The 27,929-nt window shown below is 44.1% G+C and overlaps 1 protein-coding gene across 2 annotated transcripts; it reads right to left on the bottom strand.

Annotated features, from left to right (window-relative positions):
- On the bottom strand, positions 1-27,320 carry TM4SF4 (transmembrane 4 L six family member 4). Of its 2 annotated transcripts, none has more exons than XM_080804452.1 (5): positions 26,765-27,320; positions 25,788-25,877; positions 12,923-13,059; positions 4,869-5,058; positions 1-614 (listed from the first exon to the last, which is right to left on the bottom strand). In XM_080804452.1, the coding sequence occupies exons 1-5, from the start codon at positions 27,149-27,151 to the stop codon at positions 597-599; spliced, it is 822 nt and encodes a 273-aa protein (XP_080660578.1). In that variant the 5' UTR covers positions 27,152-27,320; the 3' UTR covers positions 1-596. The 2 variants fall into 2 exon arrangements, with proteins under 2 accessions (XP_080660578.1, XP_080660579.1); XM_080804453.1 differs by having other exon boundaries at positions 4,869-4,960; positions 26,765-27,174.
- Between the last annotated feature and the right edge of the window lie 609 nt (positions 27,321-27,929).

Raw genomic sequence — 27,929 nt, 5'->3', positions numbered from 1 at the left:
TTTATTATATCACTTCTGAATTATGATTTTAATTTAATATACATAAGAAAACCTTGCAAGTATAAGCAGGCTCAAAAGACTAGTCACAAGTAATTCAAACACATTAGCCCAAAAGACACCAAATAAAATTATTTATGATACATCAGTCATTCTGTTTTTCTCATAAATCTTGAAACAGAAGCTGGTCCTAGTTTCTCATTTTTAATGTGCTTTCCTCCGTTGAATTATGTAAACATTCCAAAGATATAAACATCTCTATATACAAAGAAGCAATGTGGAAATATGTGTGACCTTACACATTTTTCCCTCAAAACAAATTATGGATAAAGTTGCTTTGAACCTGCTCTTCAATTCTAGAAGGAAGCAAATCTGAAAGATACAGAAACCTAACTTAAGCGACCCAATCTGTTTTTGATTTGAAAAGAGCATAAACATCTGAATGGAGCGAAGCTGCTCGGAAAAGTGGAAGGAGTAACTCTGTTGTCCCTAAGCTTTGTCAGCTGGGACGCAGACAGGAATTGCCAGCCCCGGGAAAAAGAATAAGTCTAATGTAATGTCCCACATGCCATCAAGTTAGAGCAGCTCATCAAGGAGATTTAAACTGGTCCGTCTCCCTAGAAGATACAAAGGTTAATTTAATTATGACACTTTTTTTTTTTTTTGCTTTCTTCTCTCCTCCCTCTCCCCTTCCCCATCACCCCTCTTCTTCCTGATGACTCCTGCCCCACACTGTTACCTATTGAATATTTTCAACACTTTTCTGATTGCTTCAGAGCTTTCACCTGTCACTTCTCTGTGCTTAGGTTACGGGAGCTGAGGCTTCATTTTATTTTGCATCATTTATTATTATTATTAAGATTTTTATTTATCTGAGAGAGAGTGAGAGAGAGCATGAGCAGTGGGGAGGGGCAGAGAGAGAAGGAGAGGCAGGCTCCCCACTGAGCAGGGAGCCAGAGGTGGGACTCCATCTCAGGACGCTGAGGATCATGACCTGAGCCGAAGGCAGACGCTTAACCGACTCAGCCACCAAGGTAACCTTGCCTCATTTATTAAAACATTTTTTGATAAGGGGCACAGAGAACTCAAGTGATGTATACAAAGTATACATCTAATAAGATGTATACAACTAGTAAGTAGAGGAGTGAGGATTCGAACCCAGGGAGGTGAAGCTCAGAGACCATGCTCTTTTCCTTGAAGCTGCGCCAACTCCCCAGTTTTTGTATCTGAGTAAATAACAATCAGTACAATGTGCTGAGCCTTCTAACTGTTGATGTGCATACATATTTATCACCCCATGTTCAACACGCAGCAACCTTGGGAAGTAGGTTTAACCACCACGTTTTGCAGACAAAGAAACATTGCGTGCAACGGACTCTGCCAAGACCGTACAAGCTGGCACCCAACCCAGGTCTCATAGTTTGTATTTCAGGCATGTTTCCATCTATTACCTCATGGAAGGCCCGTGCCAGGCTCAGGAATCTCTCTCAATAAATACTTTCTGCTTGAACGCGATGGTTCTGCACACTCTCTGTAAAAGGTCTGCAAGAGCCTGTCGGGGTAACTAAGACTTGGGGAGCGAGGAAGCTTGCTGGTGTCACTCAGCAAGGAGGCTTCTGAACTAGGCTGCGAGCCCAAGTCCCCCCACAGCATCCCACAGGGTCGGGAGGTGGGGGATGCTGACCAGCTGGATGAGAGGCAAGCTGCCAACAAGAAAATAATCCTCAGCAGACCAATTGTTAAAAAATGCAGCTCTCGTGCGCCCTGAAATATCTAGTTGTGAAGTTTCATGATTGTCTGCACGTTACTTCCCCGTGGTTCAGGGAGAGAGTGAGCAGATGTGAACAGTTTGTGCCTCCAGGTGAAAAAATATAGGTGGTCATCGTTCTGTTCCTTTACATTGTATGCAGATTTGAAGCTTTTGAAATAAAAACTTGGCGAAGAAGGAAGGGAGGAAGGGAGGGGAGGAGGATGGGAGGGTAGGGGAGGAAGGGAGGGGAGGAAGGGGAATTCAGGGGAATGTGTGCATTCACCCTCGGGTTCTACAGTTACCAGGCACGGACAACCATGGAGTCCTTCTACTGTCTTCTGACTATCAAGTGATTTATTCATTAAAATTGCTAAACTACAGGGGTACCTGAGTGGCTCAGTCGGTTAAGCGACTGCCTTCAGCTTGGGTCATGATCTCAGGGGTCTGGGATCGAGTCCTCGCATTGGGCTCTCTGCTCAGCAGACTGTCTTCTTCTCCTTCTCCCTCTGCTGCTCCCTCTGCTTGTGCTCTCTCTCTCTAATACATAAATAAAATCTTAAAAAAATAAATAAAATTGCTAAACTACAGTATCTGTATAGATGACCCTCACTGAAAAGAGTCAGTGTACTGGTACCTATGGGGATGTTTTAAAATTTATAGATAAGCCTCAAAATGCATAAACTACCATCTTCTATTCAAAGGGCAGCTGTATTTGTCAGAAATCTGGCAATGAAAATTTGCTTCCTAATTAGATATATGATTCTTTTCTGTGTAGGCAGAAAAAGAAATAATGAAAGTGTTGGAAATGAGCTGATTTAGCAAGCATGAAATCATTTTGGATGAATTATAAGATTTAGATGCTCAATATTCTTAACTGCTCTCATGAAAATAATTTTGATGGATTACTAACTGGTAGTTTTCTTTTCTTCCCATGTGCATTTAAAGACCAAAACATTTAAATACAACACAATGGAATTGAAAATTTATAGCCCAGGGTTGCCTGAATGGTGCTTTCTGGTTAAATGTCCTACTCTTGCTTTTAGCTCAGGTCGTGATCTCAGGGTCGTGAGGTCAAGCCCCGGGTCAGGCCCCTGTGCTCAGCGTGGAGTCTGCTCGAGATTCTCTCTCCCTCTGCCCTTCCCCCAACAGTCTCTCTAAAATAAACAAAGAAGACTTTGGAAGGAAAAACAAATTTATAGAACAAAAATCTCAATAGTCAGTGAAATTTATATGTAAATTATATGACCTTTTAATTTATATTTTGTATATTTTAAAATTTATGATTGTTAAACCTTTTTGAATAACATAAGCTAGAAGGAAGGAAAAAAGTCAAAGTCTTCTTATTGATCATTTACCATTTGAGTTGGATTTCCTTTAGGTCTTTTTAAAATTCATAGTGTTTGTTTTTTCTTATGTACATAGTTGTTTATTCTCTATACTTTTCTTTGTATCGTGCTCTTTTTATTTTTATTTTTGTCTTTTTAAAAAGATTTTATTTTTAAGTAATCTCTGTACCCAACGTGGGGCTTGAACCCACAACCCAAAGATAAAGAGTCACATACTCTTCCAACTGAGCCAGCCAGGTGCCCTTATACCTTGCTCTTTTAAAATAACACTAAGTTGGGGCACATGTAGGTCAGTGGGTTAAGCCTCTGCCTTCAGCTAGGGTCATGGTCTCCGGATCCTGGGATCGAGCCCCACATCCGGCTCTCCATTCGGCAGGGAGCCTGTTTCCCCCTCTCTCTCTCTGCCTGCCTCTCTGCCTGCTTGTGATCTCTGTCAAATAAATAAATAAAATCTTTAAAAAAAAATAAAATAACACTAAGTCATAAGCATTTTCAGTATTATTGTAGTTTTAAAAATATTTTTAAGGTAGGGGAAAATGATAACAAAATAACTCCAGAGGATATAGAAGAAATCAGGTGGAGAGCAGGGGAACTGGGTGAATAAAAGATAGGGTAGGATACAAGCTTTCCAAGTGAATACCAATATACCAAGTGTATATTTCTGAGACACAGAGTTTTTGACCTATATGCGTAACAATGGTTATTAGAAATTTAAAGAAAATGATTTGGATCATTTAAAATGGGGGCAAAATATTATCTTAAGTAGATGGACCACAATTCATATTTATTTACATAGTTCTTCCTTATGGAACTTTTGAGTTCTGTTTAATTTTTTCCTCCTACACCAATTTGTGTTTTGAAATATTTCCATGTGTGTTTGAACAATTCTCTGGTCTGGCTTGGTCATGAGTTGAAATAATCACACTTTCTTACTGTCCACAAGTTTATTTTTGTTTTTTATATCATTAATAATTTACAATCATATCTGGAGACTAAATCCTCAGTGATTTCCTTTTATCCCCCCACTTGAGAACCCTCTCTCTCTTCTAGATCAGAAATCTCATCAAAATATAGGTTTTGCATTGGTATGTCCTATTCTTTCCTAGGGAAAATACAATGCCTGACATGTGTTCTACATATTTCTTGGCAACTTTATTTATTTAAGATTTTATTTATTTGAGAGAGAGAGAGAGAGAGAACACACTTGAGCTGGGGGAAGGGAGAATCAGACTCCCCAATGAGCACAGAGCCCACCTTCACTCGGGGCTCAATCCCAGGACCCTGAGATCATGACCTGAGCCAGAGTCGGATGCTTAACTTACTGAGCCACCCAGGCGCCCAATTCTTGGCAACTTTAACCTGCTGTCTACTCTATTTAGGGAGTAGTGAGAACATTCTGGGCTGGACCATGACGTGTCATTGTTGTCAATATGTGTGAATGAGAAATGCCCAGTCCCTGGGGATCTTCATATAAATAATAGTAAATGTTATTGTAAACTTCTGCATGTATTCAGAGTCCTCTTCCTCCAGGACTGTGGCCAGCTGACTGAAAAGTTTGGTTCCCTTCAGCCTGTGTATATTAACACACGCAGAGAGCAGAACTGTGTTCTCGGCCACACGATGTCTCCGTTCCCCTGAGCAGGCAGAGAAGGCTGCCTGGACTTTCCAGCCTGGGTTTCGGCAGCTGCCACCCTCTGCACCCTCCCTCCGTCAGCCCAGGTGGCCTGCCCTGGTCTCCTGTATGCTGAGAAGAAAGCGCCAGGACCTCAACTTACCCCACAGCAGCCGCAGCACTGACAGTCCCCACACAGGGTCCCCAGGAGGCCGTTGATGATCTGGATGACACAGAGAAGCATCTGGATCCCTCCTATGACCAGCAGGATGGAGAAGAGGGTCAGATTCCAGGGCACCACATTGACAGGTTCTAGGCATTGCCCGTACAAGCTCTCATCCTTGAGGTAATCCCTGTTGGGGACATGGAGTTGAGAAAGGAGTTGTTTGTAAAATGTATGCAGTACCTGGGCCAGAAAGACACCACCATGATTTTCCTTTTGTAATACTTTCCATCCCAAGCACAAGGTCCCTAAGAAAAATGTCCCATAATAGGCACCTGGGTGGCTCAGTCGGTTGAGTGACTGCCTTTGGCTCAGGTCATGATCCTGGAGTCCTGGGATCAAGTCCTGCATAGGGCTCCCTGCCCAGTGGGGAGTTTGCTTCTCCCTCTGACCCTCCCCTCTCTCATGCTTTCTCTCTATTCTCTCTCTCTCTCAAATAAATAAAATCTTTTTTTTTTAAAGAAAAATATCCCATAATAACAATTTTAAAAACAACACCTAACATATACTATGTGCCAGCCAGACCCTGTTTTAAACATTGTACACATATCCACTCATTTTTTTAGTTTTTAAAGGCCTAATTCTAGCCAAATTGTGAATTTCCTTGGTGTGAGCACTTTATATGTTTTTTTTTTAACCAAATTGTGAACTTGATTCAACTGTATTTTTGTTAACATGCGAAGATTTACTTACTTCCTTAAAATTCCTTAATTCCTTCCTTAAAAAAAGGAAGAAATCATCTGCTGCCTTAATACATAGTTTATGAAACTTTGAAATAGGAGAAACTGCAATATCTTTATAAAATATGTATATTAGGAGTTCAATGCAATATAAAGGGCATTGTGTCTTGAAGGAGAAATATGAAGTATATTATCTTTAAGACACAAAGAAGAGTAAAGTAGGTAAATGTGGATTATTATAATTTCTTCTCATATTCTTAGAGCTACCAATTGGTCTCTCCTTCTTCCTTCATGTATCCTCTATCCTTTCAAGGGCTCAGTGGGAAACTCCATCTGGCTACTAAATTAACATCTACCATATTGTTTCCAGATCTTTTTGATGACTCCTGTTCCTGACAAATTTAAAATTCTCATTTTAAATCCACTCTGTATTAAGATCTTCAAAAATCTTTGGAGTGAAGGAAGATACCCTGGAGTTTAATAGAGCAGAAGGGATAAAGGCAAGATGGGGCATTTTGCTCTTGATTTCAAAATAAAACATTGTTTGTAGCATCGATTCCCCTTTCCATAATTGCACAGTTCCTAGCTGCTCATTAGCCATGGGACTTGCGTCCTTATTATAAAGTGGGAATAACATCAGGTCATAGGGCTGCTGTGACAATGACATGAATCAATACCAGCGAAGTGCTTAGAACAGCGCCTAGCATGTAGTAAGTGCTCAATAAAGCACTAGTACTGTTACTATTTTACTTACTCTGAGCAGTGTGGTCTAAAGGAAAGAGACTGGTATTTTGGATTCAGCTGGGCCTGGGTTTGAATGCGAGCGTTCTTCTCACTAGCTGTGTATTCTTCATACGAGTCTTACCCCCACCCTTAACATCAGTTCTTCATTTATAAAATGGGCTGAGAACAACCTCACCATTGTGAAGACTCATGAAGATAAGGTACCTTATGTATTATATGAAACTTCCTTTTTTAATAACTTATTTTTTAAAACTCTTCTTTCTGTTCTGCATTTTTCTATGCAGTCCTCTCTGTCTTTACAATTTTTTAAAACTTGATTATAGAAAGTCATAAAGACATGGTATCTACCAGGCGCATTCTAGAAAGCAAAGATTCTAAGAAGTAATTGGCAATCCCCAGTTCTTTCCCTCGGCAAGAGTCTGTGCAGAGATGGGACGACAGCGCCTCCTGGCGGTGAGATTGGTAAAATGCTCACGGGGGCTCTTGAAAACAAGGGTGGAGTTTGGATACCTGGAGAATTCTTCTCAGTCCCACCTCTGCTGCTGCCTCCCCGCTCACAAACCACCATGAATACCCATTCTAGACCCTTCTACTCTCCTCCCAGATTCTCAGGCTCAGAGTCTCTGAGATGCTGGCCATGACTACTCTGTGCAACTATCCAACCCCAGGAGAGAGGCGGCCCTAATTTTTCATGGCCCCAGGAGCTAATCATGTTTCTGCATTCTGTGAAGCAAGGAGAGCTGAGTCAGTTTAAAGCCCCTTAACTGGAGTTTTCAAGCATCTCATTATTGTGAAGGCTGTTTCCACCTGAGCGGCAGCAATCCCATCCACATCCAGATAGAAAGCCATGGGTTTCCTGAAATTCACTTCTTGCAAGCAACAAAGGCAGCAGATGGAAGGAACAAGGAAGCCCAAATGCATTGCCCAGGGTGCTCTGCCTGGCTTATTCAAGGGGCTACATCTTCCAGAACAGACTCCCCGATGTTTGTCCTGCCCTCGGCTGGCTTTGGTAGCCCTCCTGTGCTTCTCAGCACTCTGTGTCCCTCTGGAACAGAGACCCGAGGACCCGGTGCTGCCATTGTCTGTCCATGTGCCTGTCTTCTTTCTAGGACCGTACACCTACAGGGGCAGAGACCACGTTTCCTAAGTCTGTCTCCAGTTCTAGCACAGGGAGTGGTCAGTCACTAATAGTGGCTGTCATGTCCTGGTCCTGCCCGTGCAGGACCCCAGGCTAGTGGGTTCACACCGTCCTTCCCAATTCTGCAAGGAGAGGCTATTTTACTGTAACAGTGCCGCGCATAAAGTAGCCTCCATGACATATTCACTGAATGAACAAACATACGCAGATTAAGAACTTGAGTCCAGTAAGCGTCAGTGCCTGGATTTGATCTTGGGTCTATCAGACTCCATAGCCGATGTTCTTCATCATTACACAAACCCCCTCTGCTTGAGTAATTATATCCCTTCGGTATATTTGCGATACAACGTATTTGTGAAATTTGATTTATACAATATGTTTATCATAGCATGCCAACTAAAATTTACCTATCCCATGGTAGAGAGAATATTCTCTTTGGACCTTCATGTGGGTGGTTAGAAATTAAAGCACAAAATCATTATGGAAGCATAACATTTCAGAAAGTTCTAATGCATAAAAATGAATTCTGTTCGCAGTCATGAGTTCTGTTCATTACGATGAATAATAAGGTGGAATGTTCAGCTCACAGCACGTGGCAGCAATGGTGCCAAGAGCTTTCTAGACATCAGGTTATTTCTTTCTTTCCTGAACCTGTGAAGCAGAGCTTGTCGTCATCTTTCCTTGACTGAAGATCACACCACCGGCAGGTGGCAGGGGTGGGTCTGGTCCCCAAGTCCAGTCAGGCCAAGAGCAAAGCTGTTTCACATCCCCGAGTGTTACCTGCTCCATGAAACAACCCCTCTCTCTCGGTCAGTGTGGCTTTTGGCTCTAGGGAACGTGTTCAAGAGCAGCTCAGGGAGTTCCTTGCTGATGAGGAATCTTTGAAGTACAAATGCAGGTGGTCTCAACTAAAAGTCCAGGCAGAACCTGTTTTGTACTCTCTTCCACGTTTTTGGCGTGAGGGAGCTCGCCTTACCTCACCTTCCCCGGGGAGTGTCGCAGCCCGACTGGGCTGGTTGAGTACTGTGCTTGGCCGTTTCCCTTGTCCCTCTCTCACTGCTAACCGTCCTTGGCAGTTCCTCTGGCTCTCCCTCCTGTAGCTGCCCCCATGCCCGATGGAAGCTGCTTCCCGTTCAGCAGCTCAGGGTCAAGGTAGACGTAGCCAATTGTCTCAGAAAGGAAGACCTTGGATGGGAGGAGGTCCTACTTCAAAGGAAGCCAAGAGGGTGTATCTCAAAACGTCCTAGGTTTCTTTTTCCTTCTAGAATGCTTCTTTAGTATGGTTCTTGTGACAGAAAAAGTTAACTGTCTTTGCTCTTTTAATATGATTGCCAACAAAATTTTCTGGGGAAAACAACAAAACAGGCTATGTTCTATGGCATTGAAGAGTCCCGAATTTTGTGTCGCAAGTTGGAAATCTCAGAGACCACCTTAATAACTTCTGCCCTCGTACTTCCTCATACTTCATCCTGATGATTTCATCTCAGATGGTCTCTGAAATCTGTGTCCTTCTTTTGAACCCCAATTCTACTGCCTTGCAGGTGTCCATAATCTTATCTGGATTACTATTCCAACCTCTTACTTTTCTCTCTTTGTTCCTGAGCCCTTGTTCTTTCTCCATATCACTGCCATCACGATCATCCTAGAAATCCACAAGTGGTGGTAGCATGTCCTGCTTGAAGTTCTCTGCTGGTCCCCAAGGTCCCAAAGGTCTGGCCTGCCTGTCTGTTGCACCCCCATGTGGTGTCCCCTTCTGTTCCTCTCTGCCGCATTCAGCCTGAACTTCAGGCTCAGGACATTCTCTGAGCACGTCGCTCCTTCCCCTGGTTGTCTCAGGACCTGCTCTTTTCCCTGCCTGAAATGTGCTTCTCCTCCCTCTTTGGAAGACACATTTTTGTTCATCTCTCCAAACCAGCTCTCGTCACCTCCTCAGAGAAATTTCCCTTGCACTCCTCCATTTCATCCTTTTCTGCACCGTGAGGGTCTGGCAGGTACGGACACCCTGACTAGCCCCCTGCTCACTGGGGCAGGAGTCACATGTCTCTCCTACCCTGCTCCACATCCGCGACAGGCTTCAGCACAAAGTAGCGTGCTGACCAAGTGTTTGTTTGCTTTTTGAAATTCTCCTTCTACTCATGACTAGCTATGGAGCCCTGGGAAGATTAGCCTTTTTGAATTACATTTTTCTATCTAAGGATAAGAATTCTCCTCAGATTTATTAGGAAGATTAAGTGAGATAATGCATGCAAAACCACTTAGCCCCTTAACGTTAAGGAGAAGGATGAGTGGGGAAGAGGAGGAGGAGGAGAGAGAAAAGGAAGAAAGAAAGAGAGGAAGGAAAAAAGGAAGGGAGGGAGGAAGGGAGGGAGGAAGAAAGGAAGGAGTGGCAGTGGCTGCCACTGCCCTTCGGTGATAAGGAAAGAGTGACAACTGTCCCGAATCCTTTTGCGGGAGCTCATGCATGCAAGTGATTCATCCGTGCTCCTCACTGGTAACTGTGCATGTGTGTTAGGTCTGCAGCTACGACAACAGGCTGCTGCCATGCCCACGCGCTGGAACCCCCTGGATAAGAAGTATCCACTGAGGCAGAGGTCCCTGAGCTACGGTAGATGGAATCTATAATTTGCACAAAAAGCAGAGACCGCAAATCACTATCACTTGCGTTCTAGAGAAGACACTGTAACTTGGGCTCAGAAAGATTGGATCTGAGCTTCAGTCGCTAAGAAACAGCATAGCTGGGGGCAAGCTTCATGTCCTCTCTGGGCTCAGCTTTCCTCCCTCTGAGGGAGAGTTAATCCCACAGGCTTTTTGTAAGCATCAAATGAAACACGTGGGTGAGAGCACTTTGTACACCAGAAAACACTGAGTGACAAAGGTTCAGTTATTGCTGAAAGAAAATCAGGATGAGCCCTGGCAGTCGGAGGGAAGGTTTAGAGCTGGCATGGGAGATCAGGTCGTAAAGGGCTGTGAGTTCTTGCCTCAGAAGACAGGGCACAGGATGTAGGAGACAATGGAATGCTGAGGAAAACCTGCCAGTTTGCAAAAAGGATAAAGTGTGACACGCTCCACCTAGAGTCCCCCCCCCCCCCCGAAAGCCCTTCCTGTGCCAATTGTGGCCTATTTCAGGCCTTGTACAGAGAGAGAGGACTTGTACCTTCTGTGGGATTAAATGCCAAAGTCAGGGCATGAGGGGAAAAAAAAAAAAACAACCATGGGTAGTCAAATGACTTTTAAATATTCTACAAATCACCTGGAAAGTGTAGTATCCTACCCAGCCCCTACCCAGCCATATTTACTCACAGTGTAGTTTGAAGTCTCTGCATAGACCTCATGGGAGGCAAACCTCTCTCCTCTCACGTAGAATTATCAAAGCCCGGCCATGCACAGAGGAGGGTGCAGAAATCTGAAATGCTCCTGCTTGCCTACAACGTCGACTCTACCCTGTTTTCATTATTAAACCTCGGTGATCTGATACCAGTTCATGAGCGGGTCAGTCGTGAGGAGAAGGCATGCTGACATATAGGAAACCGGCCATCACCGGGTAACGGGGAGGTAGATGTGATGTGCGTGGAAATTTGCTTCACCAGAAGGACAGAATAGTTTGAAAAGTACTTTCCTGTCCTTCCCCCACAGTGGCATTTCCTGTAGCGGCCCACAGACCAGCTGTCACTCTCCTGACCTTGGGCATCCATCCCATTCCCTCCCAAGCAGGGAGTGGCTGTGCCCGCAGAGGGTGTGAGGGCCTAAGGCCATCATGTTGCCTTGGGGTGGGACTGTGGGGTCCGGGTTGTGTTTCCTTTCTCCTTCCTTTGTTTCAGACCAAGACTTACCCTAATTGACTTTAAGTTTGGCGTTTATGTAACAATAAATAGAAAAGTGCTTCCTATCGCACTGAGCCTGTGGGTAGAGATAATAGTAGGAGCGGCCTTGAGAGGAGACAACCTGGAGTTTCAGAAACACACCGCCTGGAGGGAGAGAGGAAGCTGTCCGGTGAAGAACCCCGGGAAATGGATCCGGTGTCCGATTTCTGTGCTCATGCAGGCCAATCCCAAGGCAGTTGGACATTCCCAACAGTCCTCTGCCAGAAAAGGGGGCAGTCCACAATATAATCAATGCCTTCAGGAACCCCTGCCTCTGATGAGGATACTAGAGGCCTGGACCCCTGTGTAACTCTCGAGAACGGCAGGGATGCTCTCTTACCTGAAACCCTTGTGGCCCGTATCACCACCGAACCTGTGCTCTCTCTCTCCCCATCGAAAGCCTGCTCTTGTGGGACTTGACACTCTCATGGAGATTAATACATAGAGTGTTCAGATTTCTTTGGGCACGGACCCAACCTCCCCGTGGAGGAGGACCCCACAACCGCGTTGCCTGACCACCTCGGTGTGCGGCAGTCAGTGCGCCAGGCAGTGAAGAACAAAACTGAAATGGTTCCAGCCCTCCCGGAGGTCAGAGGCCAGTGCAGCACTGCCTCATAGACCATTGGTGATGATGGAAATGCCTTGTATCTGTGAGTGTCGATGCAGTTGCTACTAGACACATATAGCTGCTGGTCCTCGAAATACGGCTAGTTGACTGAGAAATTTTTAATTTTATTTCATGTAAATGAATTAAAGTTTGAACAGGTACCTATGGCTACTGGCTACGGCACTGGACTGTGCAGTCTGTGGACAGAAGGGTGCGTAATACAGAAAGACTAGAACTCGAAGTCAGAAGACACAAGTGGGAGCGGCCTTCTGCCTTCAACCAGCCGTGTAGGTTTGAGCAAGCCAAATCGAGTACGCCTGCCTTGGCTTACGAAACCCTACGAAACCTTACAAAACTTACAACCTCTTGGGGCTGCTCAGGGGATTAAATTATAAACTGGTGAGGAAAGAAGTTCTTTATCAACTACAAAGTTCCACGGAACTATGAAGTGTAATTTTCACGCGTTCTGCTGACGTGAATTCTGAGGAATCTGCAGCATCTTCAATGTCGTTTTTCATAAACTCGCACCTTAAAAAGTTGTGTGGTCAGAGAGTGTTTGGGGTGTTAGTGAAAGCCTTTGCGCCCTGTTACTGGGTAGTCATTCTCGTTTTCTGTTATAAGATTTTCAATGGATGCCACCATGTTCTGTTTACTAATATTATGAGCTGCCTCGTGTTGCTGCTTGTAACTGTCTGAGTGTTGGTCATGGGACTGCAGACCTCCTTCTCTCAGGCCAGCCGAAGCACCCTCTCTTGTTATGTCTCCTGGCATCTGATGTCAAAAGCTCAATTAGAGGTGAGATCTTGGGCAACTTCACTCCTGCCACACTCCAGCTCTGCCTCAGAGGAGTAAGGCGTCTGAGACGAGTCGGATGAAGGGGACGGGGCCTGTGCAGGGCTCCCCTTGGGCCATTTACCTGCCCGTGCCCCTTGTGGGGACACAGGGCATTGCAGGATGTACCTTACCCTTCGTGGAAGGGGTAGCCCCACGTGCTGTTGACCATGAGACACTTAGGACCCTTGTTGATTGAGATGGCCGAGATGACAAATGAATATCCAGCACCCAAGAATCCAATCACAGCAAATATTGTGGAGGTGAACATCTGAAAGAGAAGGAGAGAGACAGGCAGGTTCTTAAGTGTTCCCGAGGTTACCCCCAGCACACCTGACTGTTGTTGAACATGGGGACTCCAGGGAAGTTAGGGGTAAGAGCCAGTCTTCATAGTAGGTGGGGCCAGTGGGGTCTCCCAGAAGGAATTTTGGTATCTTGTGTCCCCTTCTCTCCCCCATCCCCATATCTTTTCTCACTCATGGATGGCTGACATGCTAGTTCTGGTTGATTCCTTGGAACCATGGTTTTTAACTTTATTAAGAAAAGACTCTACTCCTAATCTCCCTCCTTCTCAGGGCTAATATGAAAGGCCAGCCTATTTAGACAGATTTTTTAAAAAATACATTTTTAATGTTGTGATTTTCTTTATAATTTTTTATAAACATATAATGTATTATTAGCCCCAGGGGTACAGGTCTGTGAATCACCAGGTTTACACACTTTGCAGCACTCACCATAGCACATACCCTCCCCAATGTCCATAACCCCACCCCCCTCTCCTGACCCTTCTCCCCCCAGCAACCCTCAGTTTGTTTTGTGACATTAAGTGTCTCTTATGGTTTGTCTCTCTCCCGATCCCATCTTGTTTCATTTATTCTTTTCCTACCCCCCACCCCCCCCCAACGTTGCATCTCCACTTCCTCATATCAGAGATCATATGATAGTTGTCTTTCTCTGATTGACTTATTTCGCTAAGCATAATACCCTCTAGTTCCATCCACGTTGTCGCAAATGGCAGGATTTCATTTCTTTTGATGGCTGCATAGTAGTCCATTGTATATATATACACCACCTCTTCTTTATCCATTCATCTGTTGATGGACATCTCGGTTCTTTCCATAGTTTGGCTATTGTGGACACTGCTGCTATAAACATTTGGGTGCACATGCCCCTTCGGATCACTACGTTTGTATCTTTAGGGTAAATACCCAGTAGTGTGATTGCTGGGTCATAGGGTAGCTCTATTTTCAACTTTTTGAGGAATAGACAGATTTTTTTTTAAGATTTTATTTATTTATTCGACAGAGAGAGAAGAGTGCACAAGCAGGAGGAGCAGCAGAGAGAGAGAGAGGGAGAAGCAAGCTCCTAGCTGAGCAGGGAGCCCAATGCGGGACTTGAACCTAGGGCCCCAGGATCATGACCAGAGCCAAAGGTAGATGCTTAACTGACTGAGCCACCCAGGTGCCCTGAAAGGCCAGCCTCTTACTGCACCAAAGAATTTTAGAATTGGAAATGACCTTAAAGTTTTTTGGTCTAGTCATCTCGCTTAAGCTAAGCCACAGCAGGACCCTATGTCGTCGGTAGGCTCTGCTCAGGAGGAAAAGCAGAGGTCCCGGAATTCTCCTCCTGGTCCCAGTACAATTTCTCAAGGTCAAAGAGTTTAAGCCCTTCTCTTCCATGTGGTAGCAGCCCTTAAAAAGCTGAAGATATTTTATATTTCATATAAACATATTTCATAGGTTACATCTCTCCCCTCCCTCTACCCTCTGAAAGTTTTCTCTTCTTTGGGTTAACAAGCCCCCAAACTGAAGTTCTTTTAAATATCTTTATATGACAGGGGTTAATTAGTAAGACATAGATGGCACTCGTATCTTTCTTTTTGTAATTATGGAAGCAAAATAGAATTATAGAATATGAAAGGCAGGAAAAATCCTAAAGCCCATCTGGGCTAACTCCCTCCTACAGGCAAAACCAATCAGGCTCAGAAAGGCAATGTCCATTCTGAATAGTCATTAGAGGGTAGCATGGAAACATCCGTAATTTTGGAAACGGAGGTGGAAAATGGTCCCCTCTCTTACGTTGGTCCCATGAAGGTGGGGCACAGGGCACAAGAGTTTAGAAGTCGGCAGGCTCAGGCTCCAGTCACAGCTTTGCCGCTTTTCTCTGTGCGGTGACTGCGTTAGGGATGCATCCCCAGGATCCTAGTCTTCCTATTTATAAATGGGCATGATAAAGCCTGACCAAAGGTCTGTTGTGAAAATTAGATGTGATAACCTAAGTTAAACGGCAGGTACTTCTGCTCCCCCCACTTCTATGTATTTCTAACAATCTTATCACAGAATATATTTAGGCAGGAGGGTGGGGCGGGGGTGGGTTTTGGGGGTGGAGAGAACCCGGCAGTGCCTGCCAGTTGGAATCTGTGTAATAATGGAGTTCCGCTTCAGCTGTATTTGTTTTCATACCCTATATTAATGTATTTTTGGTGCAACTTTCCAAGACTGAGCTCTCGCCCCGGGTGCCTCATGTAGCCTTGTCTGACTTCTTATGTCAAACTGACTGTCCCGTCCTTCATCTCTTACCCCCAGTACTCTGGACTATATAAACTTCTACCACAGCACAACTCCCACAACACATTCCTATATACCGTTTTATGTCTGTCTTCCCCTGAACCACAGCATGAGCTCCTTGCATTCATGGACGAGTTATCTGAAGATAGGACATTGCTTTATCCTTACCACCATCTATATGGTTTTTCTCCTTCCTACCTTTTCAAAGGCACTGGGTAACTACTTGTTGGATGTTTTCAAAGATGATGGTTTCATGTTACTCATTATTTAAATTTTTCCCCCTAATTTTTGTGTCTACTCCATTCTCACCATTAGGAACCTTTGTGAATATAATCTAGGTCAGAAGCAAATGAAAACGTTGGTCAGTTTATCATGTTAGAACAGGCAATATCTTCTCCAAAGGATGTCTAGTTGAATGATTTTGAAAATTGCTGGGTCTACCAAGCTAAATGGGTTTCACTCCTGTTTTACTCCTAAAAATCTTTGTGACATGCTAAAGTCTATGAGCCTCCAAGAACAGGATACTCCATGTATTCTGGAATATACACAAACTCATTAGCTCACAGAGCACCCCTAAAAAGTGAGGGAATTGCCTTAGAGCTGAGTCCTTATTTTATCTATCGCGCAAGAGGGCACTTCCCCCAACACTTTATTTGGAACAACTGAGAACTGCAGGAGGAAGGCATTAGTCAGGAACAACCCAGCTAACGTTAGCTGACAGAATGGTTTAAAGAAAGCTTTCTGAACACAGATGTATTAATTATTCTAGGAAACTTGACCTCATCATTTCCACTTCTGAATGTTATAATTAATGATACTTTTAAAGGGCATTCTGAATGAGCACACCTAGTGTTTACAATTGTGGGGATCATTACATGTAACTGCAAGAGTAGTGTTCAAATACTTCCTTTGTCTTTTATGAACTGAGATTTGTGACTGAGTGAAACTTCCACTGACAGCGCCATATGTTGTATCCAAACTTCATGGGAGAGAAGAGAAGATGTACTATGGGAAACTTTTGATGGCTCAAAAGGAATCTTTAGCAGTAGCAGAGACATAGATGTCAAAAAAGCATGAATACGTTTAAAAATAAATGAGTGGGGGAAACGTCTTACTTCAAAACCAATGTATTAAAATTGTATAAAATGTGATTAAACTATGTGGATGGCATTCAAAGTTTGTATGTTAATGTCAGTCAAAGAGCTTTTTTTGAAACTTCTTTATGGGAGAATAAGAGATAGTTGTTTGTTTCTTTTTTTGAGATTTTATTTATTTAACAGAGAGATCGAGAGAGCACAAGCAGGGAGAGCAGCAGAGGGAGAAGGAGAAGCAGGCTCTTTGCCCATCAGGGAGCCCGATGCAGGACTTGATCCCAGGACCCCGGGATCGGGACCTGAGCCAAAGGCAGATGCTTAACCATCTGAGCCACCCAGGTGCCCCAAGAGATAGTTTTATACTCAGTTTTGCCTTTTGTTTGGGTAAATATGGTGATTTACAGAGTTTTCCAATCTCATTGGAATCTATAATTTTTTTCCATGAGTTCTTGCAAGAACACACTTTGGGAATTACTGCTCTAATTCTTAGTCACAGTTTATCTGGCTGGTTCTCTGTCTCTGAGCTACATCCATGCTCCAACCAAAACCCTCTTGAGTTAGACACAGGCAATACAACTTAGGAATGGCCAGAATGTTCTAGTACAGCAACTGAAAACTTACACTCAGGGCAGTTTCTTCTAATGTTACCTCTTGTCCTTTCAGAGTGAGGCTGTGCATGGTCTGGAAACATTTGTTGACATGCAGTTCTTTGTGACAGACTGGGTTGTCTCAATGAAAAACGGATTTTGGGGCACCTGGGTTGCTCAGTGGGTTAAAGCCTCTGCCTTCGGCTCAGGTCATGATCCCAGGGTCCTAGGATTCAGCCCCGCATTGGGCTCTCTGCTCAGCAGGGAGCCTGCTTCCCTTCCTCTCTCTCTGCCTGCCTCTCTGCCTACCTGTGATCTCTGTCTGTCAAATAAATAAATAAAATCTTTGAAAAAAAAAAAAAAGAAAAACAGATTCTATGATGAAAAGTCTCTGACATCTTAAAACTGGTTAAAAGTCTTCAAAAGTCAGAATTTCCACTAAATCGGTGATTAAATATTCTTATAATCAATTTTTGTGAAAAATATCTCAAAAGCCATCAAAGGCAATCATCTCACTTTTTAGCTAATAGAAATAGCTAGCTCCCTTCCGTGATAATCTTACGTGCTTTATCTCCTTTAATCCTCTCAACACACCTGTGAGGTGAGTAGTAGTTTGAATGGCATGGGTTCTCTCACAAAAATAAAAAAATACATAAGAAAGAAACCCAGTTTTTGTTTACTTGACATTCTGATTTTGAGTTTTAATTGCTAGTCAGGAATCATTAAACTACTGACTAAGAATACAAGAGTATCTAAAATTGGGAAAGACTGTATTTACAGGAAGGCACTTTGGAAGTCTGAAGAGACCTGTGTTCTAGCCCTCAGCATCACAGAGGCCCCTACCTCTCTGGCCTCAGCTTCCTGTGGAAAACAGAAGAAGGCAGGAGAGCAGGTCTAGAAGGTCCCCTCAGCTAAAACGACCCAGGATTTCATCTACTGACTGGTAGTGAGAGGAGAAATCTGACTCATGCTATCCCTGCTGTGTAAGCTGAGTAAAGGATTTTAGATATCACTCCTGGAACATTTTAGCAGGCAAATATTTAAAGATACAGAAAGCAAATACAAATGTACACATTCTTCGTGTTAGGCAAGTCTGAGTAAATGAAAAACCAGGTTAACATAAAATATCAATTGGATAATATTCCCTTTTCAAGGAGTCCCCATTGCAAGGCCCTCTAGACCAGTACTGTCCGATGGAATTTTAATAAGAGCCATATATGTAATTTTTTTTAAAAGATTATTTATTTATATATTTGACAGACAGAGATCACAAGTAGGCAGAGAGGCAGGCAGAGAGAGAGGGGGAAGCAGGCTCCCCGCGGAGCAGAGAGCCCGATGTGGGGCTCGATCCCAGGACCCTGGGATCATAACCCGAGCTGAAGGCAGAGGCTTTAACCCACTGAGCCACTCAGGCGCCCCAGCCATATATGTAATTTAACACTTTCCAGTAACTACCTATTTAAAAAGGAAAAACAAAAACAAACAAACCCCCAAAACCAAAACCACTAAGATTAATGTTAATATATTTTCTTTAACTCAACGTATTAAAAAATTATATCAATACATAATCAATATAAAAATTACTCATAAGATAGCTTCCATTTTTTGCACTAATTCTTTGAAATCTCATGTGCATTTTTGACTTATGATATATCTTAATTTAGGTCTGCCACATTCCACCACTCAAAAGCCCCATGAGAACAGTGGCTATCCACACTGGACAGCACAGTTTAGAATATCTGAAAACTGATTTTTGGTAGTAAAAGTTTAAAAAATGCATGGATCTAGTCTGCACTGAATTTATGACTATGGTTACTATGGTTAGAAGACAGGAGCACAGTGAGTCTCAACTGAATCAATAATGTTTTATTTCTTTACAAAACTGTCTGAAGGAAACACGGAATCAAGTTACAACGTCAGGAAGCTACAGGTGGCATGTTCTGATTTTGTATCTAGATTTGAAATACCTTACATTAAAATAAAGAAAACAAGCAACCCAAACTGATTTTTCATAACTTTCCCAGAATGGATGAACCACAGGAAGCAAAGTATGTTATGTCACTTTGCTTTAAGTAATTCCACATTCAGAAGTCTTAAAAAATAATCAAATTCACTCCTCAGAGATATTATCACTCTGGAATAACTTTATCATGGGTTTCATGATAAAAAATTTTTCATGTTGAAAGCAAAGTTGTTGGGGCGTCTGGGTGGCTCAGTCGGTTAAGTATCTGCCTTCAGCTCAGGTTATGATCCCAGGGTCCCTGGTTCAAGGCCCGCATCTGGCTCCCTGCTCAGTGGGGAGCCTGCCTCTCCCTCTGCCTGCTGCTCCTGCTGCTTGTGCTCTCTCTCTGACAAATAAATAAATAAAATCTTTAAAAGTAAAGTTATTGAACCTCTGAAACTAATACTACACTATATGCTAATTAATTGGGGAAAAAAAGTAAAATTATTGAGACCAAGTTGAACATGTGAGGATAGACACTCAAAATAGGTGTTATTTGAAGTAAACAGGCAAAAGGCCTGGAAAATCTCTGGAAGGAGACACAAAATTGGGAATAGAGGTAACCTTTAGAGAGAATAGTTGCCAGATTTTAGAGTCAGGACTGTGAGGCCTCCCTGGTAACACTTTCCCTGGCCTGGATGAATAAACAGTAAAGAGGGGGCTCTACTGTGCAGAGGTCAAGGGCATGGGTTACAGGCAGATTGATCTGGGTCTGAGTCTTGCTTCCTCCCTTTGACCACGGCAAGTTCATCTTTCTAAGACCTCCAGTTCCTCTTTTTTAAAACAAGGCTCAAAAAAAAGTACCTGCCCAGGGAGATCATAATATGTAAGCTAGCCTAATAAATAGTAAACAGGGAATCCAAAGTACCCATCTCTACAATATCTCTACAGATAACCCCTGGGTGGGGTAGGCTATTAGATAGTGCCTAGTACTTCCCTGATAGGATACCCAGAAACTTCTTTTGCCTACTTCTAAGTTTTGGGTAATTTCCCGTGACATTAACAAGCCCTAGATCAATGTCATTATTACACTGTAATATTTTTATTATCATACCCTCACACACTCTTACTTTCCACAAATACCGAGAGTGTAACGCTGGGCGGAAAAATAACAGGCCGACTCCCAGCACACACATTCCGTTCCCATTGCTAAAGAAATGGGTTTATGTATATGCTGCAAACACTTCCCCAGAAAAAGGAGATTAAAATGCCCTTGATTTCAGCATTTGTCAGCTTTAAAACCTTCCACTTTGCCAGGTTCTGGAGATAGAGGTTGTGGGATTGGACCCTAGCTCTGCCACAGCTCACTCTGTGTTCCTGGTCAGAGGTGTGCGGAGTTGGCTGAGCCAGATGGCAGAGGCACAGAGGCCTGGGAAGGGAAGAAACCTGGGAGGTTTGGGGACATAGCTTTCAGAGACTTGGGTAGTAGCAACATGTCAGGGAAACATCTCTGATGGGCATGAAGGTTCTTCCTTAACAATTATTCTGAGATATACAAGTATTAACCTGAAGCATTTTTTTTCCCCTTGGGATATTAATGTTCTGTATTTTTGGCCTTGTCCAGGCTTGGGAAAGGGAGAGGGCTGGGGGGATGGGGTGGGTTGCAGCCATCAGAAACTTAACTTGCCTGCACCTCAGTTTCCTTATGTACAAAACAGGCAGTTTAATGCCTAACTCAAAGGGTTGGTGTTAGGGAGTTGGGCCAGATAATATCAGTTTGGAAATCACCTGAAATCCCTCTTGAGCGTTTATTTGCTTCATTCATTCCACAAGCATTTATGGAGGATCTATGTGTCCTCACTACCCAGCCCCCTGGTGTTCCTCTCCCCTTTTGTTTACTCTAATGCTGACACCAGCTTCCCCCACCCTCGGACGGTCCTTGTGAAGGGACATGTGCGTATCATCCATTTCATAGCAGAGGATTTTGAAGCCTAAAAAAATTTAGTGAAGAAATAGGATTCCACATTTTATTTCTTCGTTCAAGATAATCTATTATTTCAAAAGAACTGTCTTTCTTGGGGGCGCCTGGGTGGCTCAGTGGGTTAAAGCCCCTGCCTTCAGCTTAGGTCATGGTTCCAGGGTCCTGGGATCGAGCCCGCATCGGGCTCTCTGCTCAGCAGGGAGCCTGCTTGCCTTCCTCTCTGCCTACTTGTGATCTCTGTCAAATAAATAAAATCTTTACCAAAAAAAAAAAAAAAAAGAACTGTCTTTCTTGAATCCCCGCCAAACTGGCCATCATGTCAAGGCCTCAGGAAGTGTTTACTTCAGAAGTGCTCTCACAGGAGGTGTCCCTAGGGGGCACTGTGAGCCAGGCACGGAAGAAGTGCTTCTAGTGACGGACTAATTTAAGAAGTGACAAGATCTTCCTTGGCAGCAGGACCGTCAACCATCTGGCCCTGCCTGTGGGTGGGGTGAGCCTTTATCTACCTGATATGCTTTAAGGATGCTGAAATGCCTGCCTGCCCTACCTTCAGTTCTATTATCAGAGATTCCTTTGGGTCAAGGCCAAGGTCTTCAAAAGGCTCTTAATAAAGTACAGACTTAACATGAATGAGTGGCTAAAATTAATTAGCTGTTCTATGGACTCCGATAGCTTTGTTTTTGTTTTTAAAGATCAGGAGCCCAGAGACCTTGACCCCCCCACAGATAAACTGCCAGGAGGCCACTGAGAACCTCTTGCAGGGGAGGAAGAGGATGAGACCCAAAAACAAACCCAGGTGTGGGTTTTCAAAGCCCATTTTGGAGGTCACCCTCATCTCACAGTTTCTGTCCCCTTTCTGCGCTCTCATGTAGCTTAATTTTTTTAAAAATATTTTATTTATTTATTTGAAAGAGAGAGCATGAGCTAGCATGAGCAGGGGGGAGGGGCAGAGGGAAAGGGAGAAGCAGACTCCCCACTGAGCAGGGAGCCAGATGCAGGACTTGATCCCAGGACCCGGGATCATGACTTGAGCTGAAGGCAGATGCTTAACCGACTAAGCCACCCCAGGGCCCTCATGTAGCTTGATTTATTTAAAACAGTGCAGACCCTGAGGCTGGGCTTCTGGCTTGCTCTGCCTCGGAGGAGAGCGGCCTCCATACTCTAGTTTGACCATGAAATACTGGTTCAGTGACCTCAAGATTTTTTCCAGCTCATTGTCTTGCTTTATCTCTGCAATCACCATATCCTGCTTCTACTATTTATCGATTATTATGCCCTGGTTTTACGTAAGCCTAGGGAAAGAGAAGAGAATGATGCAACTGACTTCTGAAAAGTATTCCCGAGAGACGTGTAGCAAAGAAGGGAGGAGAGAGAGAGAGAGAGAGACAGACCAGGAACCAAATGAGAGCAGGCTGTGGAGACAGTAACAGGATGTAGTCCCACAGCCCTTGGCCTAGTGTGTGTCTGCCTCAAAGGACTTTGTACCCAGCTGGATTTTCCAAACAGTGTTCCACAGAAGCCCCATGGTCCTTAAACACCTGAAGGGGAATGCCACCAGCCTTTGGAAAAATAATCCGAATCTTCAGCATTAGAGTACTGAGCAAAATATGCTGCAGCTTTTTCTTCTCGGTCTGACAAAATGTTTGTAGATTCCTTTCTTTAAAAATGATTATTGCTTAGTGCTCCAGAGCCACAGGACGTTAAGGAAACAGAGCTCTGCAGCAGAGGCATGAGCTCAGTGGCCCTAAGGGGGAGGGCAGGGACATGAAACAAAGCGCTCAGCCGTGTCTACCGCAGGCCATCGCTATGTCAAAATGCAGGCCCAGGTCAATTTTGAATTTTTTGAAAAAGAAGTAGAATATCTAAATACTTCTGTAAAATTTCTCCTTTTTTTTTTTTTTTTAAGATTTTATTTATTTATTTGACAGAGAGAGACACAGCCAGAGAGGGAGCACAAGCAGGGAGAGTAGGAGAGGGAGAAGCAGGCTTCCCACTGAGCAGGGATCCTGGTGTGGACTCCATCCCAGGACCCTGGGATCATGACCTGAGCCACCCAGGCACCCCAAATTTCTCCATTTTTAAAAGTTGGCAGCTGAGTAGGAACCAAACCCAAAACCAAGAACTTCTGCAGGCCACCTAGTGGGTGGCCCGTCTCTGGTCCCAGGTGGCTGTGGCTGGCTGCCTTGTTTCACGGTCTGACAGAGCGGGTCCTTTGATGGGCACTTCCCCTGAGGGTGATCAACCAATGGTTTGGAGGGTTCATCCTCAACCCAAGCCAAGGGCACCTCTTCCATGGGGTGTTAGGGAGCCCAGACAGACAAGTTGAACTGGGCAGACCACATGTTTCAGATTTGATTAACTCAGCTTGTAAAAACATGACTTTTCTGCTTTTCTTTGGAACTTCACATAAATCTAATGAAAAAACAAGCTATGTACAATACTTTGAATATTATTTCCCTTTTCCTTGTAGTTCTGTATAAACCTAAAAACAAAAATAAACAAACAAAACCCCTTGTTTTAATTCTGAGCCTTCTACTCAGCAGAGAAAGAGAGAGCAAGTGAGAAAGCACAGGGTGAGGGAACAGCAGAGGGAGAAGAAGAAACAGGCTCCCCACAGAGCAGGGAGCCCAACATGAGGCTCGATCCCAGGACCCTGGAATCATGACCTGAGCTGAAGGCAAACACTGAACCAACTGAGCCACCCAGGTGCCCCTGAGCTGTTAGATTTCTAAGCAATGGCATTTTCCCCTTTTCAACCAATTCCTTAATTGCCAATTTTATTTTTTTTTTTCAAATTCTCATCTTCAGGGGTGCCTGGGTGGCTCAGTGGTTAAGCCTCTGCCTTCGGCTCAGGTCATGATCCCAGGGTCCTGGGATCAAGCCCCACATCGTGTTCTCTGCTCTGCGGGGAACCTCCTTCCTCCTCCCCTCTCTCTGTCTGCCTCTCTGACTTCTTGTGACCTCTGTCTGTTGAATAAATAAATAAAATCTTAAAAAAAAATTCTCATCTTCAACTTATTCTCCAAAAGGAGGGTAACAGGATTATATTTCAAAGGGCAAATGAGTTATAGATGTCTTCCTTTCTTTTATAATTAATTACATAAAATATCATATATAAAACACATGTTACATAACTATATCAAATAAATTGTGGTTAATTTTTACATCTCTGCTTTTAAATGTTATAATAATCAATGCTAAAAAATGATCCATGCTTACTCGGGACACATGATGGTGTTAAAAATATAAGAACAGGGCGCCTGGGTGGCTCAGTAGGTTAAGCCTCTGCCTTCGGCTCAGGTCATGATCTTAGGGTCCTGGAATTGAGTCCCGCAACAGGTTCTCTGCTTGGCAGGGAACCTGCTTCCTCCTCTCTCTCTCTACCTGCCTCTCTGCCTATCTGTGATCTCTCTCTGTCAAATAAATTTAAAAAATCTTTAAAAAAGTGTAAGAACATTCTCTTTGAATGATCTTTGCACATAAAAAACTGTAACTGTATGCCCAGTACGCTAGCTTCAGCCCTTCATATGTGCTCAATCAATATTTTTTGATCAAACAAATAGTTTTGATTGAACAAATGAGCAAATACTAATGGGAAAGAAATATTAGAAATTATTCTATTTTGGAACAGATGGCTACACCTTTCCCTTTAGAAGTTAAGGCAAGTTTGTATAATTCATTATTGGGGTTCACAAATCTCCTAGATGGACAATCGAGCCTTGGGAGTTAGAGCAAGAACCAGCCTTATTCATTAGCCAGCCAGTAATTCCAGTTCATCCTTCTTCATTTTTGCCATACCAGTGTACCCAAATTCTTAATATCTTTCTTTAAGTCACCTCTCTATTAACTTATATCCCCACCATGAGTGGTACTCTAGAATCATTAACAAAAATAATACAGTATTATTGCATTTTTAGTTGATGTTGCTTGCGTTCTAGGAGCCTGAAATGTGTTCTTACTTTGCTAGAAAGGAAGATTATGAGGGGTTTGGGATGGCTTATTTCCAGCAAAATTTGAGTTTCTTTTGCTCAAATCAAAAGGATTGAAGGAGAATTGACAAGGGAATGACCTTCTATGTTATTGAAAGGTACAGCGCACCTGTGTGCCAGCAGAGCTTGTCCCATATTTGGGAACTTCTGATCTAGTTCAACGTCCTTGTTGTATAGACCAGTAAAAGGGAGGCAGAGGGCAGTACAGTGACTTGCCCAGGTGCAGAAATGGGACCTGACCCCACTTCCCAGGCTGGGACAGTGATGCCAAATCTCTCTAGCTGACCTCCTAAAAGAGGCATGAAACAAGAAACAGAAGTCCTGAGGCAAAATCTGGGCACTGAGACAGTGAAACTGGCAGTGGGGTAGATGGGGAATTTAGGGGGCTTTTGGGGAGGGGCTGTTATCATCTGTCATGCTGCCCCACTCCCTTTACATATGAGATGACTCAGGGAGGGAGAAGGGAAATGACTTTCCCAGGGTCTGGAGGCCTCTCAGTGGCAGAGGGAGAGCTACAGCCCTCACCCCTGCCTTCCATGACTGCGTCCTTTACACAGCACGACTCCAGTTCTCTGGTGCTGACATCCCTGCCCCTTTGCAAAAACTAAAAGGATGCTCATACCCTGTGAGTATAAGGGCTATGGTAGTTTAAATTTTATTATTACTGTTACTTTGCACCAGCAAGACGTCCATATTTCTCCATGCCCCAGTGCCCTCCGGAGCTGGTGACCACCTGTGGGGCTGCTCCCTTGGCCCCACACCCACGATGCCCAGCTCGAGGAGGAGCGGTGCACCCTGAAGTCATCCCCGGCGGCGGGCGGCTGCCCCTGGCAACTTACCGCGAAGCGCTTCCCACAGCTCTCATTGCCACAGCACCCGCAGCAGTCATTGTTCTTCAGGCCCAAGAACACCAGCGCGGGGAAGATCATCTGCCGGAGAGAGAAGCACCTCAGTCAGGGTCGGACCCGGGGAGGGAGAGCCTGCGCCTGCCTGGCTGCGGAGGCCTCAGGTCCAAGCCGTCCAAGCCGTCGGGCCGGGAGACTGAAGGGCACGAACTTACAGAGCTCCACTGAGTAGTCAAGTGTGACTATCTAGGGTCCATAAGGCCTAACTGCAGCTTCGGTGAGGCTAAATCTGACACCCTGAGTTTCCATTTACATGGTGGGGTAGGATAGCAGTAAGAAACTTTCCTCCGGGCACCTGGGTGGCTCAGTTCTGCCTTTGGCTCAGGTCACAATCCCAGGATCCTGGGCTCCCTGCTGGGGGAGGGGGGAAGCTTGGTTCTCCCTCTCCCACTCCCCCTGCATGTGTTCCCTCTCTGTCTCTCTGTCAAATAAATAAAATCTTTAAAAGAAATAAAGAAAAAGAAATGTCCTCAATTGTTCTGAAAAGTGAGTCTCTAAACTACTGGAAAGGAGGGGTAAGTAGATCATTAGTGGATGAGCGGAAGAGAAATCCACCAACACCTGCTTCTCTTGGTAGTTTTCAGTCCTTCAATTTCCCAGAAAGTGTGTGTCTACTCCTCCCAGCACTATCTTGTTAGAAGATAGAAACTATGTAGCCCTCAGTTTGGTAGGTGGAATTCAATTTACCCCTGAGAACTGCCAGCCCAATCTTGGGAATTCCTAACTTAGTACATTTCATGGAGATCTCCTGTCAGGACCTAATGGAGAAGGAAAATAATAAGGCACTGACTTTTCAGCATGCAATGTTTGGGCTCTTGTTAGTAACTAAAGATCTTCTTGTTCGAAAAGTACCCAATTTTAAAAGGATTCCACAAAAATCTTTGGCAGGATTTTAAGGCATCCCTACTCACCAAGACCCCGCTTCCTAATATTCCTCCGAAAAACCAGACCTCGTCAGAAAGGTGATCTTTGTTGTCTATCACTTTTCCTCCAGGAAAAAATAACAGGATGTTAGCCAAAAAGCCGAACAAGGCAAGGGGGATGAGGGTGCCCCCCAGGCACTTGGCGCAGCCTCCAGTGCACATGTTGGGGGAAGTATAATATAGGACTTCTATCAAAGGCACTTCACTCTCCCCTTCACAGGGTCTCTTCAGAGTTATCCGCGACAGCGTCCTAGCAATTGTCCCCAGTTCAATCCGTATTTTGGAGCCAGCCGGGAACCAAATCAGCCTGTGAGCTGCGTCCTTGGAGTTGCTTCTGCTTCTCAAATGAGGCAGAACCTTGATGGCGAAGGACATTTATACATTCTCCCTGACCCGAAGTCTTTTTTTTTTTTTTTTTTTTTTCACTCCATAAATGAGATTAAGTTCAGAGCAATAATTTTGCCATGGAGACCAATAACCTCTGTTAATAATCGACCAGCACAGGCAAGACACACATTGTTGCAATCGAACACAGGGCTGGGACAAATAGCATTTTGAACTTCTGCACCTTTAATCTGACAATGCCCCTGCCCAGATATAGAAATATTTCTTCCAGGCTCTTTATAATCACTGGATAATTGAGTTACATCCTAAAATCATGTCTGGTGAGTGCGTAATGGTCTACAGTGTGTGTCTTTTTCTTTTCTACTGAAAGCCTGGAATGCAAAAGAATTATCCCAAAGAGCTTCTGTTTCCCTCCATATAGAAGTAACAGTTTGATGGTCTGGTTGGGTATCACCGAGTTCAGCCCTATAGGGACTTCTTAAAGGATCAAACCAGAATGATTATTAATTTTATTGCCTGACTGCTCTATTTCTGTACTTGTCACTTCATTGCATTTTATCTTGTTACCTGGTGTGATGGAATTAGCAAAAACAGTTTCCCCAATCAGCTTGTTCAGTCACATCCTCCATGCAGGAACCAAATCCTCTGTCTTCACAAATGGGAAGGGAAAGGGGGAGGGGTTTGGGGAGAGGAGAGGGAAGATACCAATAAATCTATCAAGGGGAGGCCGAGCAGACGAAGTTGGAAGAGCCCTCAGTGAGTACTGGGGGTTGTCAGAAATACTGGAAATTTCGCCAGTTGCCAGAGG

Source organism: Martes martes (genome assembly GCF_963455335.1).
Source record: "Martes martes genome assembly, chromosome: 1".
Classification (NCBI taxonomy): domain Eukaryota; kingdom Metazoa; phylum Chordata; class Mammalia; order Carnivora; family Mustelidae; genus Martes; species Martes martes.
The sequence above is the reverse complement of the archived record's forward strand: the minus strand, read 5'-3'. Positions and strand labels throughout refer to the sequence as shown.